Below are 16244 nucleotides of genomic sequence, written 5' to 3'. Positions count from 1 at the left end.
CATCCAGGAGGAGCCAAGAAAAGAGGGAGGGAGGGGTGGTGAATGGGAGTGGAATATGTGGGGATGAAATGGGTGGGAGTGGATTTATGCCTTTGACTTCGGCTACCTCCCTTGTAAGGGGGAAAAACCCCTTGGTATATGTATGAATAAAAAAATAAACTTACATGATACAAGGGGTTTGAACGAGGGCACAATTGTTGCGTTATAACATGCATACATATACCAAGGCTTTTTCCCCCTTACAAGGGAGGTAGCCAAAAAGGAAAAGGCATAAAATCATTCCCACCCATTCCATCCCTGAATTCACTCCACACCCCTCCACCCTCCCTCTTATCTTGGCAACCCTCTTTTTATATGTGGGGTACTTGCAAGTGCCAATGGCATAGGTGCCATTTTCTATATCTATAGGCCTAGTCTATATTCCTATTTACCTGTAGATTGAGAGAAGCAAGTAAATGCCTAGGTGGATTGAAAAGTGTAATGAGAAATAGACATCTGGGAATGGATGCTAAGAGGAGGTTATATTTACCTAGTTTTAATATACGGGAAGGGAGCTATGCTTGTGGTGACCCATCTTTGTATCTCTCCGTATCGAGTTTTATCTTATGAAGGAGTGATTGTGCCAACAGCATTGTATGGGGCAGAAACATGGAACATGAGAGAGGAAGAGAGAAGGAGTTTGAATGCATTTGAGATGAAATGTCTGAGAAGTATGATAGGGGTTACTAGGCTAGATAGAGTGAGAAATGAGGAGGTGAGGAGGAGAACAGGGGCGGAAAGAGAACTGGGAGATAGGGTTGATGAAAGAGTATTAGGATGGTTTGGACACATGGAAAGAATGAGTGAAGAAAGATTAGTAAAAGAAGTGTGGAAGGCAGAGGTGGCAGGAGTGAATATGAGGGGGTGGCCTAGGATGAGATGGATAGATGGGGTGAAAGAGGCATTACAAAAGAGAGGAATGTCTGTTGAGGAAGGATGGGAGAGGACAGAAGGTAGGGATGAATGGAGAGGGGTCGTGTATAGATGATGCTGTGATGCATGAGGGGGAGTGGGTGGGGGATGGGGGGTGAGGAAGTATGTATGAGAAAAATTTGACGCAGCCCGAAGGTATTTCTCCCTGTCTTCTCCTTTTCAGCATGAGGGGATGGAGAGGAGGGGTTGCCGAGTTTATGAAGCAGCCTTGCTGTGGATGTGCTGTGTCTTGCGACACTGCTTCTGACCCAGGGCAGTGGACAGGATGCAGGGATGACCCATCATCCAGGATGTGCCAAGATGAGAGGGAGTGAGGAGGGTGGAGGGGAGTGGAATATATAGGAAATGGAATGGGTGGGAGTGGTTTCTATGCCTTTTTCTTTTTGGCTACCCCCCCCCCCCCCGTGTAGGGTGAAAAAGCCTTTGGTATATGTATGTATGTATGTACCCGGTTTCACATTTATTTCACTTCTTTATTTCTGTGTGAAGAATGTTTACAAATTATCATTAGCTACCTATCTGGATCTTCCTTATGATTAGGTATGGTGATGGCACTACTTCCCTATGCCATAACTATATTCACGACCCTTGACCTCTGTTTTTTTTTTAACCATTTCTTGTACTCCTCCACTATATTCTACTGCATTTTATCCTCAAGAGCTTTGTAAACTAGTATCTATATTTTAGTTTACTTTTTTATGGTCCTAGTTTTAGATACTTGGGTGCAAATGTGGCAGGAAAAGGTGGAGTGAAGGTGGAGGTAGAATGTAGATTGAGAGAAGCAAGTAAATGACTTGGTGGATTGAAGAGTGTAATGAGGAATAGACATTTGGGAATGGATGCTAAGAGGAGACTATATGAAGGAGTGATTGTGTCAACAGCACTGTATGGGGCAGAAACATGGAGGTAGCCAAAAAGGAAAAGGCATAAAATCATTCCCACCCACTCCATCCCTAAATACACTCCACGCCCCCTCCACCCTCCCTCTTATCTTAGCACCTCCTGGATGACGGGTCATCCCTGCACCTTGTCCACTGCCCTGGGTCAGAAGCAGTGTCGCAAGACACAGCACATCCACAGCAAGGCCGCTTCATTAAATCGGCGACCCCCCCCTCTCCGTCCCCCCATGCATAAAAGAAGAAGACAGGGAGAAATTCCTTTGGGCTGTGTCAAATTTTGCTCACACATACTACCTCATCCCCCATCCCCCCGTCCATTCCACCTCATGCAATCACAACATCATCCATATACAACCATTCTCCATTCACCCGTCTTCTGTTCTCTCCCGTCCTTCCTCAACAGACATTCCCCTCTTCCCCAAAGCCCCCTTCACCCCATCCATCCACCTCATCCTAGGACGTCCCCTCATGTTCACTCCCCCCACATCTGCCTTCCATACCTCTTTTACTAGTCTTTCTTCACTCATTCTTTCCATGTGTCCGAACCATCCTAATACTCTTTCATCAACCCTATCTCCCAACTCCCTTTCCACCCCTGTTGTCCTCCTCACCTCCTCATTTCTCACTCTATCTAGCCTAGTAACCCCCATCATACTTCTCAGACACCTCATCTCAAACACATTCAAACTCCTTCTCTCTTCCTCTCTTATGCTCCATGTTTCTGCCCCATACAGTGCTGGAATGAAAAGAAGACTTTACATAAAAATAAAAAATTGGGAAACACACCTTAGATCAAGATGTAACAAAATGGCAAAGCTGGTCAAAAAGAATACACGTACAGTGAAATGTAATTATGAAATTAAGGTTGCTAGTCAAGCATGATGCAACCCAAAAGGTTTCTTTCATCTCTATAGAACAAACAATAAAGAAAGAATTAAAAACGATGAAAATGTCATGATAGAACCAGAGGAAAAAATGAGTGAGGAGTTTAACAGTTATTTTCTATTGGTGTTTACTAATGAGAGGTTAGATAAGTACCTGACTGCGATCCGATTTTCAGAGGGGATGAAGAAAATTGTCTATCTAATATCAGCATTAGTAAAGTAGTAGTCAAGCAGACTGAAAGACTTAAAGCTGAAAAATCCCCGGGTCCAGATGAAATTTTTCCGAGAATGCTAATTTGAAATCTGCGACCAGTTAACTGGAATATTTAATAAATCAGTAGACACTGGTTTTGTGCCTACTGCTTGGAGGCAAGCAAACGTTGTTCCTGTTTTTAAGAAGGGAGATAGATTGTCTATATGCAACTACAGGCCAATCAGTTTGACATCGGTTATAGGTAAAATGCTTGAATCAGTAATAGTAAATAGACTCAAGAGAACAAATTGAAAGACATAATTTAATTTGTGATTCACAGCATGGTTTCTCCAAGGGTAAGTCATGTGTGACTAATCTTCTATCCTTTTCTTTTACACTAAAGTGTATAAGGCGTCAGTTTATCATAATTACGATGTTATTTATCTTGACTTTAGCAAAGCGTTTGACAAGGTGCCACACCAGAGACTACTAAATAAAATCAAAGCCCATGGCATAGGAGGAAAAGTGTTAGAATGGATTAGAGCTTGGATTAGAAACAGAAAACAGCGGGTCACCATAAATGGAGTAAAATCTAGGTGGGGCAATGTTACTAGTGGGGTCCCTTGTTGTTCATTATGTACATAAACGACTTAGACGACAGGATAAATAGTGATGTTAGTAAGTTTGTGGACGACACTAAAGTAGGATGCCTAATTAGGTCAGGAGACAATGCAGACATTCTGCAGGATGATCTTAACAAATTCTTCACATGGTCGGTGAAATGGCAAATGAACTTCAATATCTCTAAGTGTAGTGTGTTAACCCCTTCGATATGATGATGCCTACATAGGAGTCATGAGGAGCAAGTGGGTACGTGAGGATGCCGATGTCGGCGTCTTGATTAAATATATTGTAGTTGTATACTGCTACCATGTATTTCCACTTGGATCATAAGAGGCGAGAAGAAAGGGACGGGGAGTGGGACTAGGCATCCTTCTCCTTGTAGCCCCACAGGGGACATTCCTAAACAAAAAAGTAAAGGCATAAGAGGGTCTGGGAGTTTTCCGACCAGAGTGGGAGGGAGTGAAGGATAGAGTAGAGCTAGGTGTGGAGGAGGAATGGGGATGGTTCAAGGAGGGAGTCACAAAGTGTGCAAGGATGGTGTGTGGAACAAGAAGGACAGGAGGAAATAGAAGGAAGGGTAGTGAATGGTGGGATGAGGAAACAAAGAAGGTTGTAGAAGAGAAGAAGCAAGCTTTCACAGATTGGTTACAAAATAGGACGAGGGACTCATATGAGAGGTACAAAGAAAAGAAAAGAGAAGTAAAGCAAAAGGTAAAGGAGGCAAAGAGGAGAGCAGATTTGAAGTGGGGTAAAAGTATGACAGAAATTTTTTAAAGTAATAAAAAGATGTTTTGGAAAGAAATTAAGAGAGGAAGAGGAGGCAAATCAAGTGGAGAAGAAAAGGTAAAAGGTGCAGATGGAGAGATGATAATGGAAGATGGGCAGAATATTTTAGGGAGTTGCTAAATGCGAAGGAGGATAGGGAGGGTTAGATAGCTGCAGTGGGAAATGCTAAGAAAATGACTGTGATGAGTGAGGAAAATGGAGGAGAAATAAGGAAGGATGAAGTGAAGGCAGTTGTTAAGATGATGAAAGCAGGTAAGGCACCTAGTCTGGATTGATGCCATGCAGAATGTCTAAAAAAAAGGAGGTATGGTGATGGTGGACTGGCTGGTGAGGCTATTTAATGTTTGCTGGAGAGGGGGTAGAGTGCCGGAGGACTGGAGGAGTGTCTGTATAGTTCCACTTTACAAGGGAAAAGGGGACAAGTGTGAGTGTAGTAGTTTCAGAGGGATTAGATTGATAAGTGTAGTTGGGAAGGCTTATGGGATGATCTTGATTGAGAGGATTAGGAGAGGAACAGAGGGAGTAATTGGTGAGGAACAGTGTGGATTTAGGACAGGTAGAGGTTGTGTAGATCAGATCTTTGTGGTAAGACAGATATGTGAGAAAGCTATAGGAAAGGGGAAGGATGTTTTTTTGGGCTTTTATGGATCTGGAAAAGGCTTATGATAGGGTAGACAGAAAGGCACTATGGGAGGTTATGCAGGTATATGGGATAGGAGGAAAGCTTCTAGGAGCTGTCAAGAGTTTTTATGAGAGTAGTAGAGCTTGTGTCAGGATTAGAAATGGAGAGAGTGAGTGGTTTGAGGTAAAGGTGGGACTTCGTCAAGGATGTGTTGTGTCGCCCTGGCTGTTCAACTTATTCATGGATGGGGTAGTGCGAGAGGTAAATGCAAGGGTAGTGGGTCAGGGATTGGAGATAGTTAAAGAAAATGGAGAAAAGTGGGAGGTGAGCCAGCTGTTGTTTGCTGACAACACTGCGCTTATGTTCCATGTTTCTGCCCCATACAGTGTTGTTGGCACAATCACTCCTTCATACAGTCTCCTCTTAGCATCCATTCCCAAATGTTTATTCCTCATTGCACTTTTTAATCCACCGAGGCATTTATTCGCTTCTCTCAATCTACATTCTACCTCCACCTTCACTCCACCTTTTCCTGCTACACTTGCACCCAAGTATCTAAAACTATCCACTTCCTCCAGTCGCTCTCTCTTAATGCTTACTTCCAGTCTACTGCCACTTTCACCCCGTGTACATCTCATCACCTTACATTTACCCACATTTATCTTCAGATTTCTTCTATCACACACTCTCCCAAACTCTGTCACCAACTTCCTCAATCCCTCCTCCGATCCTGCCACAAGCGCAGTGTCGTCTGCAAACAACAGCTGGCTCACCTCCCACTTTTCTCCATTTTCTTTAACCATCTCCAATCCCTTGCCCACTACCCTTGTATTTACCTCTCGCACCACCCCATCCATGTATAAGTTGAACAGCCAGGGCGACATAACGCATCCTTGACAAAGTCCCACCTTTACCTCGAACCACTCACTCTCTCCAGATCCATAAAATCCCAAAAAAATCCTTACCTTTACCTATAGCTTTCTCACATATCTCACCACAATCCGATTTACACAGCCCCTACCTGTCCTAAACCCATACTGTTCACCAATTATTCCCTCTGTTCCTCTCCTAATCCTCTCAATCAAGATACTCCCATAAGCCTTCCCAACTACACTCAACAAGCTGATCCCTCTGAAACTACTACACTCACAATTGTCCCCCTTTCCCTTGTAAAGTGGAACAATACAGGCACTCCTCCAGTCCTCCGGCACTCTACCCTCTCTTAAACAAACATTAAATAACCTCACCAGCCAGTCCACCATAACTGTACCTCCTTTCTTCAGACATTCTGCATGGCATCCATCCAACCCAGGTGTCTTACCTGCTCTCATCATCTTAACCACATCCATACGGTGACGCCTACGTAGGCGGCATGAGGAGCGAGTGGGTACTTGATGATGCCGATGTCGCCATCTTGATTATATTTATTGTAGTCGTACCTACGTAATTTCCATTCTCTCTAAACTGGCTTCATCAATTTTCTATGGTTATCAAAATACACGGGTGAAAGAGAACGAACGATTGAGCACTGACTTTATTTTCTATAATGCGATTATTATGACGCAACATCACACGTCGGGCAGCTAATGCTGCCAGACGTGCAATGTGCCCCGGAGTGAAGAGGTTAACAGCTGCTTTCACTTCATCCTTCCCTATTTCTCCTCCATTTTCCTCACTCATCACTCTCATTTTCTTGGTGCTTCCCACTGCAACTAACTTTCCCTCCCTATCCTCCTTCACATTTAGCAACTCCTTAAAATACTCTGCCCACTTTCCTCTCACTGCCTTCTCTTCCATTATCATCTCTCCATCTCCACCTTTTACCTTTTCCTCTCTACTTGATTTGACTCCTCTTCCTCTTTTAATTTCTTTCCAAAACATTTCTATTATTTTCAAAATTTTGTCATACTCGTAAAAACTCTTGACTGCTCATAATAGCTTTCCTCCTATCCCATATATCTGCAATACCTCCTACAGTGTCTTCCTGTCTACCCAGTCATAAGCCTTTTCTAAATCCACAAAGGCCCAAAAAAATTCTGACCTTTTCCTACAGTTTTCTCACAAATTTGCCTTACCACAAAAATTTGACCTATGCAACCTCTACCTGTCCTAAACCCACACTGTTCCTCACCAATTACTCCCTCTGTTCCTTTACTCTTCCTTTCAATCAAAACCCTCCCCAATTACACTCTACAAACTGATCACTTTGAAACTACTACACTCACACTTGTCCCCTTTTCCCTTGTAAAGTGGAACTATACAGGCACTCCTCCAGTCTTCCAGCACTCTACCCTCTTTTAGACAAACATTAAACAACCTCACCAGCCAGTCCATCACAGTACCTCCCTTTTTTAGACACTCCACATGACACCGATCTAACTCAGGTGCCCCACCTCCTTTCATCATTTTAATAACTGATTTCACCTCATCTTTCCTTACTTCTCCTTCATTTTCCTCATTCATCACTGTAATTTTCTTGGTGCTTCCCACTGCAACCACCTTTCCCTCCCTATCCTCCTTCACATTTAGCAACTCCCTAAAATACTATGCCCATCTTGCTTTTACTACCGTTTCTTCCAATATCATCTCCCCATCTGCACCTTTTAACTTTTTTTTTCTACTTGATAGCTGTACAGGAATCAAAAGATTTCCCCTCCCCTCCCAATGTTGGTAGTACTCATGAATTCCTCCTGGTCATTTCTTCAAAAAATTCTCTCAAACCTAAGAAGGCCATCTTCCCATAATTAGGACTCCTTCACCTGTACAAGTAGCACATCCAATCTCGTCTTGAGTCTTGTCATTTACCCATTGGGTCATCATGGCTTTCATTGCAATATCTGAGTGTACTGTCTCAATAATTATCACTACCACATATTTCCAGTCCTCTGGGTCTGGTGTGGGAAGACCATTTATAAACTGGTTAGCACTGGTGATAGTACTGCTCCCTGGAGCACTCCATTATACAGAGGTACCTCTACTTACGAAATTAATTCGTTCTGGAAATCGTTTCGTAGCGTGAAAATTTCGTAAGTAGAAACGCTTTTTATCCCACAAATGCCCTAATCGGTTCCAAGCCCCTTAAAAATCGGACATAATTTTTTTTATAAATTACGAAAATGCATCAAAACCTGTAACAATTATATGTTAGAATTAAATTACTGCACAATAAACATAAAAATGAGAGTTAAACACAATGTAAAGAATAAATTTTTTTTTTTTTTTTTCATTTAATTTTTCTCGTTTTAACTGCTATCGTTGTCACCTTTTGCCTTCTTCGGTTCAGGTTCACTCTCAGCAGTGGTTTTTGCCTGGCATTTTGTGAAGAACCGACCCAAGGTCATTTGCTTTTGTCGGCTTTTAACAATCTTTCGAAAATGTGCAAGGCAAACATCATCATAGTGAGCGATAGCCCGACTAGTGAACACTTTTTCTGGGCGATTCTTTTCAACAAATTCCGAAACTTCATAGAATTTTCCTAAAATGTCTTTTATTCAGGCTGTCAGAATAATGGCTGCCTCCTCTTCATCTTTACTGAACTCCTCCTGCACTGCCATGTGTTGCATCGCCTCCAACTCCCTCAACTCCTCCGTCAAAAGCTCCTCGTGGTGCTCCTGAATCAACTCGTCGGTGTCCTCGTCATTCACCTCAAGCCCCATGCACTTTCCCAGCAAAACAATTTCGTTAACTTCAGGCTCAACTTTACCCTCCAACTCCACCTCAAACCCCTCAAAATCTCGTGGGGCAACAGCATCACGCCACAGCTTTCTCCAAGCCGCATTAAGGGTACGCCTGGTCACCTCCTGCCAAGCCATGACGATTATCTTGAGGCAAACAACAATATCGAAGTGCTGCTTCCAAAACTCACGAAGGGTAAGCTGGGTGTTTTCAGTGATGTCGAAACACCTCTTGAACAAGTGTTTCGTGTAGTTTCTTAAAGTTCGAAATGACTTGTTGGTCCATGGGCTGGAGGATAGAGGTGGTGTTAGGTGGGAGGTACAGTACCTTAATAAATGAGAACTCCTCCAGGATATCATCTTCAAGGCCGGGCGGGTGGGCAGGTGCCAGCGGCAGCGCCAGGAATTTTTAGTTGGGGAGGCTAAGGGGGGGCTGAGCAAATTTTTGGGGGGGCTAATAGTAATATGATAATACACATATATTATCCTCATTTCAGAAGGGGAGGGGGGTTAATGGTAGGGCTAGTACTGATGGCTGACAAATCTTTAGCCCTGGCAATTAAAAATTCCACTTAATAAAATTATTTCAATGAGTGTTTTAAATTTTCAATTTGCTCATATCAGTTGGGGGGGCTAATGGGGGGGCTGGCCACTTTTTTGGGGGGCTAAAACCCCCCCAAGGCACCGCCACTGGCAGGTGCATTATCAAGAATGAGGAGGCACTTGATGGGGAGATTGTTCTCCTCTAGGTACCTCTTAACAGCAGGGCCAAAAACCAAATTGACCCACTCAACAAAAAATTGTCTGGTAACCCAGGCCTTGGCATTGGCCCTCCATAGCACCTGAAGTTTTTCTTTTAATATTTTGTGGGCCTTAAATGCTCTGGGATTTTCGGAGTGGTACACCAGCAGGGGCTTGATTTTACAATCCCCACTGGCATTGGCACCAAGGGCAAGTGTAAGGCGATCCTTCATGGCTTTGTGGCCTGGCATTTTTTTTCTCTTCTACTGTGATGAAGGTACGGCGAGGCATCTTTTTCCAAAAAAGGCCAGTCTCGTCACAATTAAAAACTTGCTGTGCAACGTAGCCTTCATCGATCACCAATTGTTCAAATTTTCGCACAAATTCGTCGGCCGCTTTCTGGTCGGCGCTAGATGCCTTGCCATGCTGAACAACAGAGTGAATAGGTCCTGGAGCTGCAGCGTCTACGTCGTGGGACCACCCCCCAACCCCAAGAGTTGGGGGCCAAACGGCAGCAACTACCCCTGGCCACCGGCTCTACGCAGGTGGCACCAATCCCCAAGAGGAGCTACGCCTACCTTGGGGAGTACCACAATCCTTTTTCCCAACATGCAATATTACGTTTTTTCTGCACCAAGGGGTGATTTTCCGGCGATCACCCCTCTTCTTCTACTTTTAGCTGGAGATGTAGAGAGCAATCCTGGGCCCACCACAAAATACACATGCCCAACATGCTCTAAACCCATTACTTCGAGCAGACAGACAAAGGGCTCAGTTCAGTGCAATATGTGCAAAAACTGGGCCCACCTCACTTGTACAACACTTGCTGACACAAACCAATACACAAACACTTGGACATGTTCTACCTGCCCTCCAGTAACTCCACTCCCACCTCCCCAACCACAGCCAGCACCCTCACCCACTCACAATTTCCCTCTGCCCTTAGCCCCGATTAGTACTCCCCTTCCTTTGTCCCCGATCTCTCCTTTCCCTCCCTCTGACCCAGATCCTACACCTTCCCCACTACCACCCCAACCTCAACCCCAAACGGCAACATACAACACATACAAAACACACAACATCAACATATTACAACACAACATTGACGGTATTAACACGAAAAAACATGAACTTGAACACTTTCTTAAACAACACAACATACACATTGCGATTTTACAAGAAACAAAACTAAGACACTCACACAAAACACCATCATTTCATAATTACACCACCATCAGACAAGACCGGACTGACGGCTATGGCGGTGGACTCATCACCCTGATCCACCACTCCATCTGTTTTGTGGACACAAGTGCCACAACCAAAATTCTCCTCCCTACCACAGATAACACAACAGAAATCCAATCCATTCGAATCTGCACAGGCAACAAATCAACACTGACAATAGTTAACATGTACATTCCCCCCCAATCATCCCCCACAGTTCCAGACACCTTCAGGCCTCATTTTAGCCAACTAGCCTCAATCACCAACCTGATCATGGGTGGAGACTTCAACGCCAAGTCGTCTGCCTGGTATGTCGACAACCCTGACACAGACAGAGGGCTTGATATACAGACTCAGTTTGACTCATTGACTATCATGAACAACACACATAATCATACACATATCCCACACCAAGCCCTCTACACTCCCTCCTCTCCTGATATCACCTTCTGCTCCCCCTGCCTAACCCCAACAACATCATGGAGAGTGGTCGGAACCCTTGGCTCTGACCACCTTCCAATCATCATCACCACCAAAACAAGATGCACCCCAGTCGGCCACAGACACACTTACACCAATTACAAGAGAGCTAACTGGGAAGCTTTTACTGAAGAGACAGAACAGCATTTTGAAACACTTAACAGTACACCAATCACAAACATAAACAATGCTGTGCACACTTTTAATACAATCATACAAAATGCAGACAAGAGATACATCCCTAGAGGCAACAGAAAATCACACAACCCCAACTTCACACCAGAAATCCAAAGCCTCATCAGACAACGTGACACACTTAAACACGGTACCCCCACACCTATCCCTCAAAACATAGCAGACCAAATACAAATACTAAACACTGTGATTGCCAATAAAATACATGAACAAAAAACACAGAATTGGCAAAACTTTATCAATACACTTGATCACAAAACAAACACCAGCAAATTGTACAAAACACTCAACAGCATTACACTATCCAACAGTAACACTACACGCTCTCATGCAGCAATAATCACAACAACAGATAATCTACCCTCAAACAGACAACAAGCAAACGCACTCATACGTCATTTTGCACAGACAAGCCATCTCACTTCTCACCCTGATGACCGACGCACCATTCGACGTAAGAAAGACTTTCCCACAGACTCAGACTATATACCCTTCATAGACAGTCAGACAAAACTCATAATACATAGTCTCAAGCACTCATCTGCCTGTGGCCCTGATAACATAAGCAACATCCACCTAAAACACATTGGACCACAAGGTATACACGCACTCACAAACATTGCAAACTACAGCTATTCATACAACACTATACCCGACATCTGGAAGCATGGTAAAATAATCACCATTCCAAAACCGAACAAAGACCCAACAATCCCAACATCGCACCGTCCAATCACACTTCTCTGCACCCCCTCTAAAGTCATTGAACGCCTAATACTTAAACTTGTCACACCACATATTCCCCTTGCTGACTCACAACACGGTTTTAGGCCACTACACTCCACAAACACTCTTCTGACAAACCTCACACAAAGAATTTTAGATGGCATCAATTCGGATAGGTCCCACCAAAGAACACTTCTTATAACATTAGACATTAGTAAAGCTTTTGATGCTATCCCCCGCCACAACCTAACAAATAAAATATATAACACAGACATGCACAATAACACCAAAAGATGGCTGGCCAATTATCTGGCAGGTAGGAATGCTTACGTGTCATATAATGGCCAATCATCGCACATCAGAAACATTAAGAACGGAGTACCACAGGGCTCGGTTCTATCCCCCACACTATTTAATCTATACATGCATGACTTACCCACGCCAGACACCTCAGAAATACAAATCTCTTCCTACGCAGACGACATAACAATCACATGCACACATCGTAACACAGACAAAGCTGCAGAAATAATCCAGCCATACCTTGACACACTAAACACATGGTTCATCACAAACACTCAAAATAGCTCCAACCAAATCTACAGCAACACTTCTCACCAACTGGACAAAAGAACACAAATACATACCTCATCTCTACATCAACAACACTCTAATACCACACACAAACACACCGAAAATTCTTGGTGTAACATACGATACATCCATGTCTTTCAAACAACACATCACAAACATAAAAAACAAATGCACACCTAGACTTAACGCACTTAAGTCAATCACTGGAACAACATTTGGACAAAACAAAGAAACTAATATAACAATATACAAACAATGCATACGCTCAGTGTTGAATTATGCGAGTCCTGCATGGGCTCCTAATCTCAGTGAGACACACCACAACACCCTTCAAATCATACAAAACAAAGCCCTAAAAACAATTACAGGCTGCACAAATACAACACCTACAGACCATTTACACCATGAAACAAAAGTCCTCAAAGTCAAGGACCACCTCGACATGAGAGGCACACAAACACTTGCCGCAGCCACCACAAACACATTACACCCGCTACACTACATAGCAGAACACCCACACACACCAAGAAACATTAAAACAACACCCAAAGACCTTTATCACAAACAGATACTCTCTTCTCTTCCTCCACAACCACCAAATACCAGCCTCCGGAAACATATTCATAATCATATCACTCACCGCTCCATTAACACACTGAAAGACAACACACTGCTGCATGCCAGACCCCCTGATATCCACCCTTCTGAATCCTCCCTCCCACGAAAGGACAGAGTCCACTTGGCCAGACTGCGGTGCGGTCACCACCCAGCACTTCTAAGCTACCAGAAGAGGCTGGATGACCGCGTTGTGAACAGCTGCCCAGGATATAACACTTCACCCCATACCATACAACACATAATGGAAGACTGCATTATACACAATCATGCACGCAAACAACACAACATACGCTCTATAAAGGATTTGTGGGAAAACCCAGTTTCGGCTATGGCATTCCTTGGGGAGACGGGACTGCTCGGACAGACAGTCTAGGGAACGACAACAACAACAACAACAGAGTGAATTCCAGTCCTCCTTTTGAACTTCTCGAACCACCCACGCGATGCCTTAAACTCCTGGTGTGGTTCTTGCACCGAAGTTCCCTCGCCTGCATCCATCTTTACGAGGTCATTAAAGATGGTGGTCGCCTTTTCGCAAATTATGGTCTCGGTCACTGTGTCTCCAGCTATCTCTTTCTCCTTTATCCACACGAGGAACAACCTCTCCATTTCATTGTTCACTGCCGACCTCCTCTTTGAAATGACAGAGAGGCCTTTGGAAGGAGTTGTAGCTTTTAGGGCTTCCTTTTGTTTTAATATCGTGCCGATCGCAGATGGATTACGGCCATATTCTTTGGCAAGATCAACCAAACGCATCCCTTTTCCGTACTTTTCTATTATCTCTTGCTTTGTTTGTATGGACAAAACAACTCTCTTCTTCTTCTCACCACTTTTCTCCATCACTTTCTTGGGGCCCATAGTGAATAAAAGTTAATACACACACGTAAAGTTGCAATAAACACTAACAAAAGCTGACGAAAAACTGTCCGAACACTTCGTGCTTTACTGAATTTCGCTAGTGTGAGACTGAGGCTTCAGTGATCCTCTTGGGCCGACGGGAAAACGAAGAGGATTCTGGGTATACGCACATACACACAGAGGTCCCTCCTAGCCAATGGGATGCCAGGAAGATGCTGGGCAATAGCCAATGGCAGAGCAGCTAGGACGTGCCACTTTCAAACCAAGATACAGGATGCTACAAGTATGTTTACGTTCGGTGGACTCTGGGAGCTGTGAGTAGCAGCGCGTATTTTGAAATTTTTGCCTTTCGTATCCTGAAATTGCTTTCGTAACAAGAAGCAATATTTTTCCGAAGAAGTGTTTCGTAACCTGAAAATTTCGTATGTAGAGCCTTTCGTAAGTAGAGGTACCACCGTACATTCTTTTGATACCTAATGGATGGTTGTTCTGCAACACTAAGCCAGCCAGGTTTGTTAACTATTTCTTATCAATACTGTGGCGTCTTGATTATATTTATTGTAGTTGTACCTGCATGACCCCCATACTCTGTAAACTGGCTTCATCATATTTTCTATGGTTATCAAAATTCACGGGTGAAAGAGAGAACAAGCAATACAGCAGTGACTTTATTTTTTATAATGCAAGTATTATGACGCAACATCGCACGTCTGGCAGCTAATGCTGCCTGCAAGATTTTGGCCCGGAGTGAAGGGGTTAAAGCACACAATAAAATGATGTACTGAATCATTGCTTGTATTAACCCCTACTGTCAAGGAATTTGGGGATAATACTTTCCTACCAAGGACAGTCGCAGTTATAGAGCTCAAAATATTTACCATGAAAATAAAAATATTATATATATATTTATACATATATATATATTGTATATATAAATATATATATATATATATATACATATATATATACATATATATATATATATTATATACATATATATATATTATATACATATATATATATATTTACTTACCTAGAATAAGATGTGTGTTTGTGGCAAGGTCGTAGGTTTAATTCACAATCAAATGGGCCCGACAAAGGTAGAAAAATAATTCTTGTAATGCAAAAAACAGGATAATTGTCTGCCAAGTTTCCCACTTCACGTGCCCCAGCTACAATAAGAAGTCGAGGTTCAATATCTGAAACAATCAAACAAATAACTACAGATCAAGAAATATATGAATACAGACGCTCCTCTACTTACGTTCATTCGTTTTACGTTTTTTCAATTTTACATTTGAACTGACTGTAAAAAAAAAATTGTAAAAGAAAAGAAAAATTTAAGTGAATTTTTGAGTTTAGCGCGCTCTCCGTAGTATGAGACATTCAAGCGATACTTATGCATGACACTGCGTCCATTGTTTACATCGCACAAATGACAGACTGAACGTGCCTTGCCTCCTCCTCCACCATCTCACTTTATGTTGCTTGAATTTAATTTATTTGAAATTAATGTTATTATTTTACAATGTTATGTTTATAATTAGTGAATTAGGGGTGTTTTATAAGATATAGTAATAGAATTTATGGATGTATAGTTCGGAATGTAACAAAAACGTAAGTTGAGGAGCGTCTGTATATATAGGAGATGAAAAGCTACCATTACCTTACTCCTTTGTACGAATAAAATATGAAAAAACTAAACAGCTGTTCTCTTACTTTTGCTGTTATTATAATAAAATAAACAATAACAATAATAATTCTATTTCTATACTAAAAACCTCTTCCCCTTTATAAGGGAGGTAGCCAGCCTAGGCATGCACCCATCCCCACCCATTCCACTCCTATCATCATCTCAATAACAATAACAATAATAATAATAATAATAATAATAATAATAATAATAACAACAACAATAAAAATCAAACTGAGTAGTCCTCAGTCTTGTCCAGAGACTAAGTATTTGACCATGTGGGTTATATCTCAGGGTGGAGGTGAGGTTTGTGAAGGGCATTTGGTTGAAAGCTGTTCATGTGCAAAGGCTTGCTTTCCAAGTATTCCTGTTTAGTTGGGCCTATGCAGATCCTTATGTATGCACCCATCCCCAGATTCAAACAAGTCAAAATAATAATAATAATAATAATAATAATA

General features: G+C 42.6%; 1 protein-coding gene across 2 annotated transcripts in view; it reads right to left on the bottom strand.

The window, feature by feature from the left end:
- sp3 (phosphatidylinositide phosphatase spermathreecae) overlaps window positions 1–16244 on the bottom strand; it is a 183581-nt gene that overhangs the window by 143514 nt on the left and 23823 nt on the right. For both annotated transcript variants that reach the window (XM_076187778.1, XM_076187779.1), the window contains exon 3: window positions 15127–15292. In XM_076187778.1, the coding sequence (XP_076043893.1) occupies window positions 15127–15292 (166 nt within the window). The remainder of the gene's footprint in view (window positions 1–15126; window positions 15293–16244) is intronic.

The sequence above is a fragment of the Oratosquilla oratoria genome, chromosome 7 (genome assembly GCF_046742065.1).
Source record: "Oratosquilla oratoria isolate Oo_2021 chromosome 7, ASM4674206v1, whole genome shotgun sequence".
Taxonomy (NCBI): Eukaryota; Metazoa; Arthropoda; class Malacostraca; order Stomatopoda; family Squillidae; genus Oratosquilla; species Oratosquilla oratoria.
The sequence above is the reverse complement of the archived record's forward strand: the minus strand, read 5'-3'. Positions and strand labels throughout refer to the sequence as shown.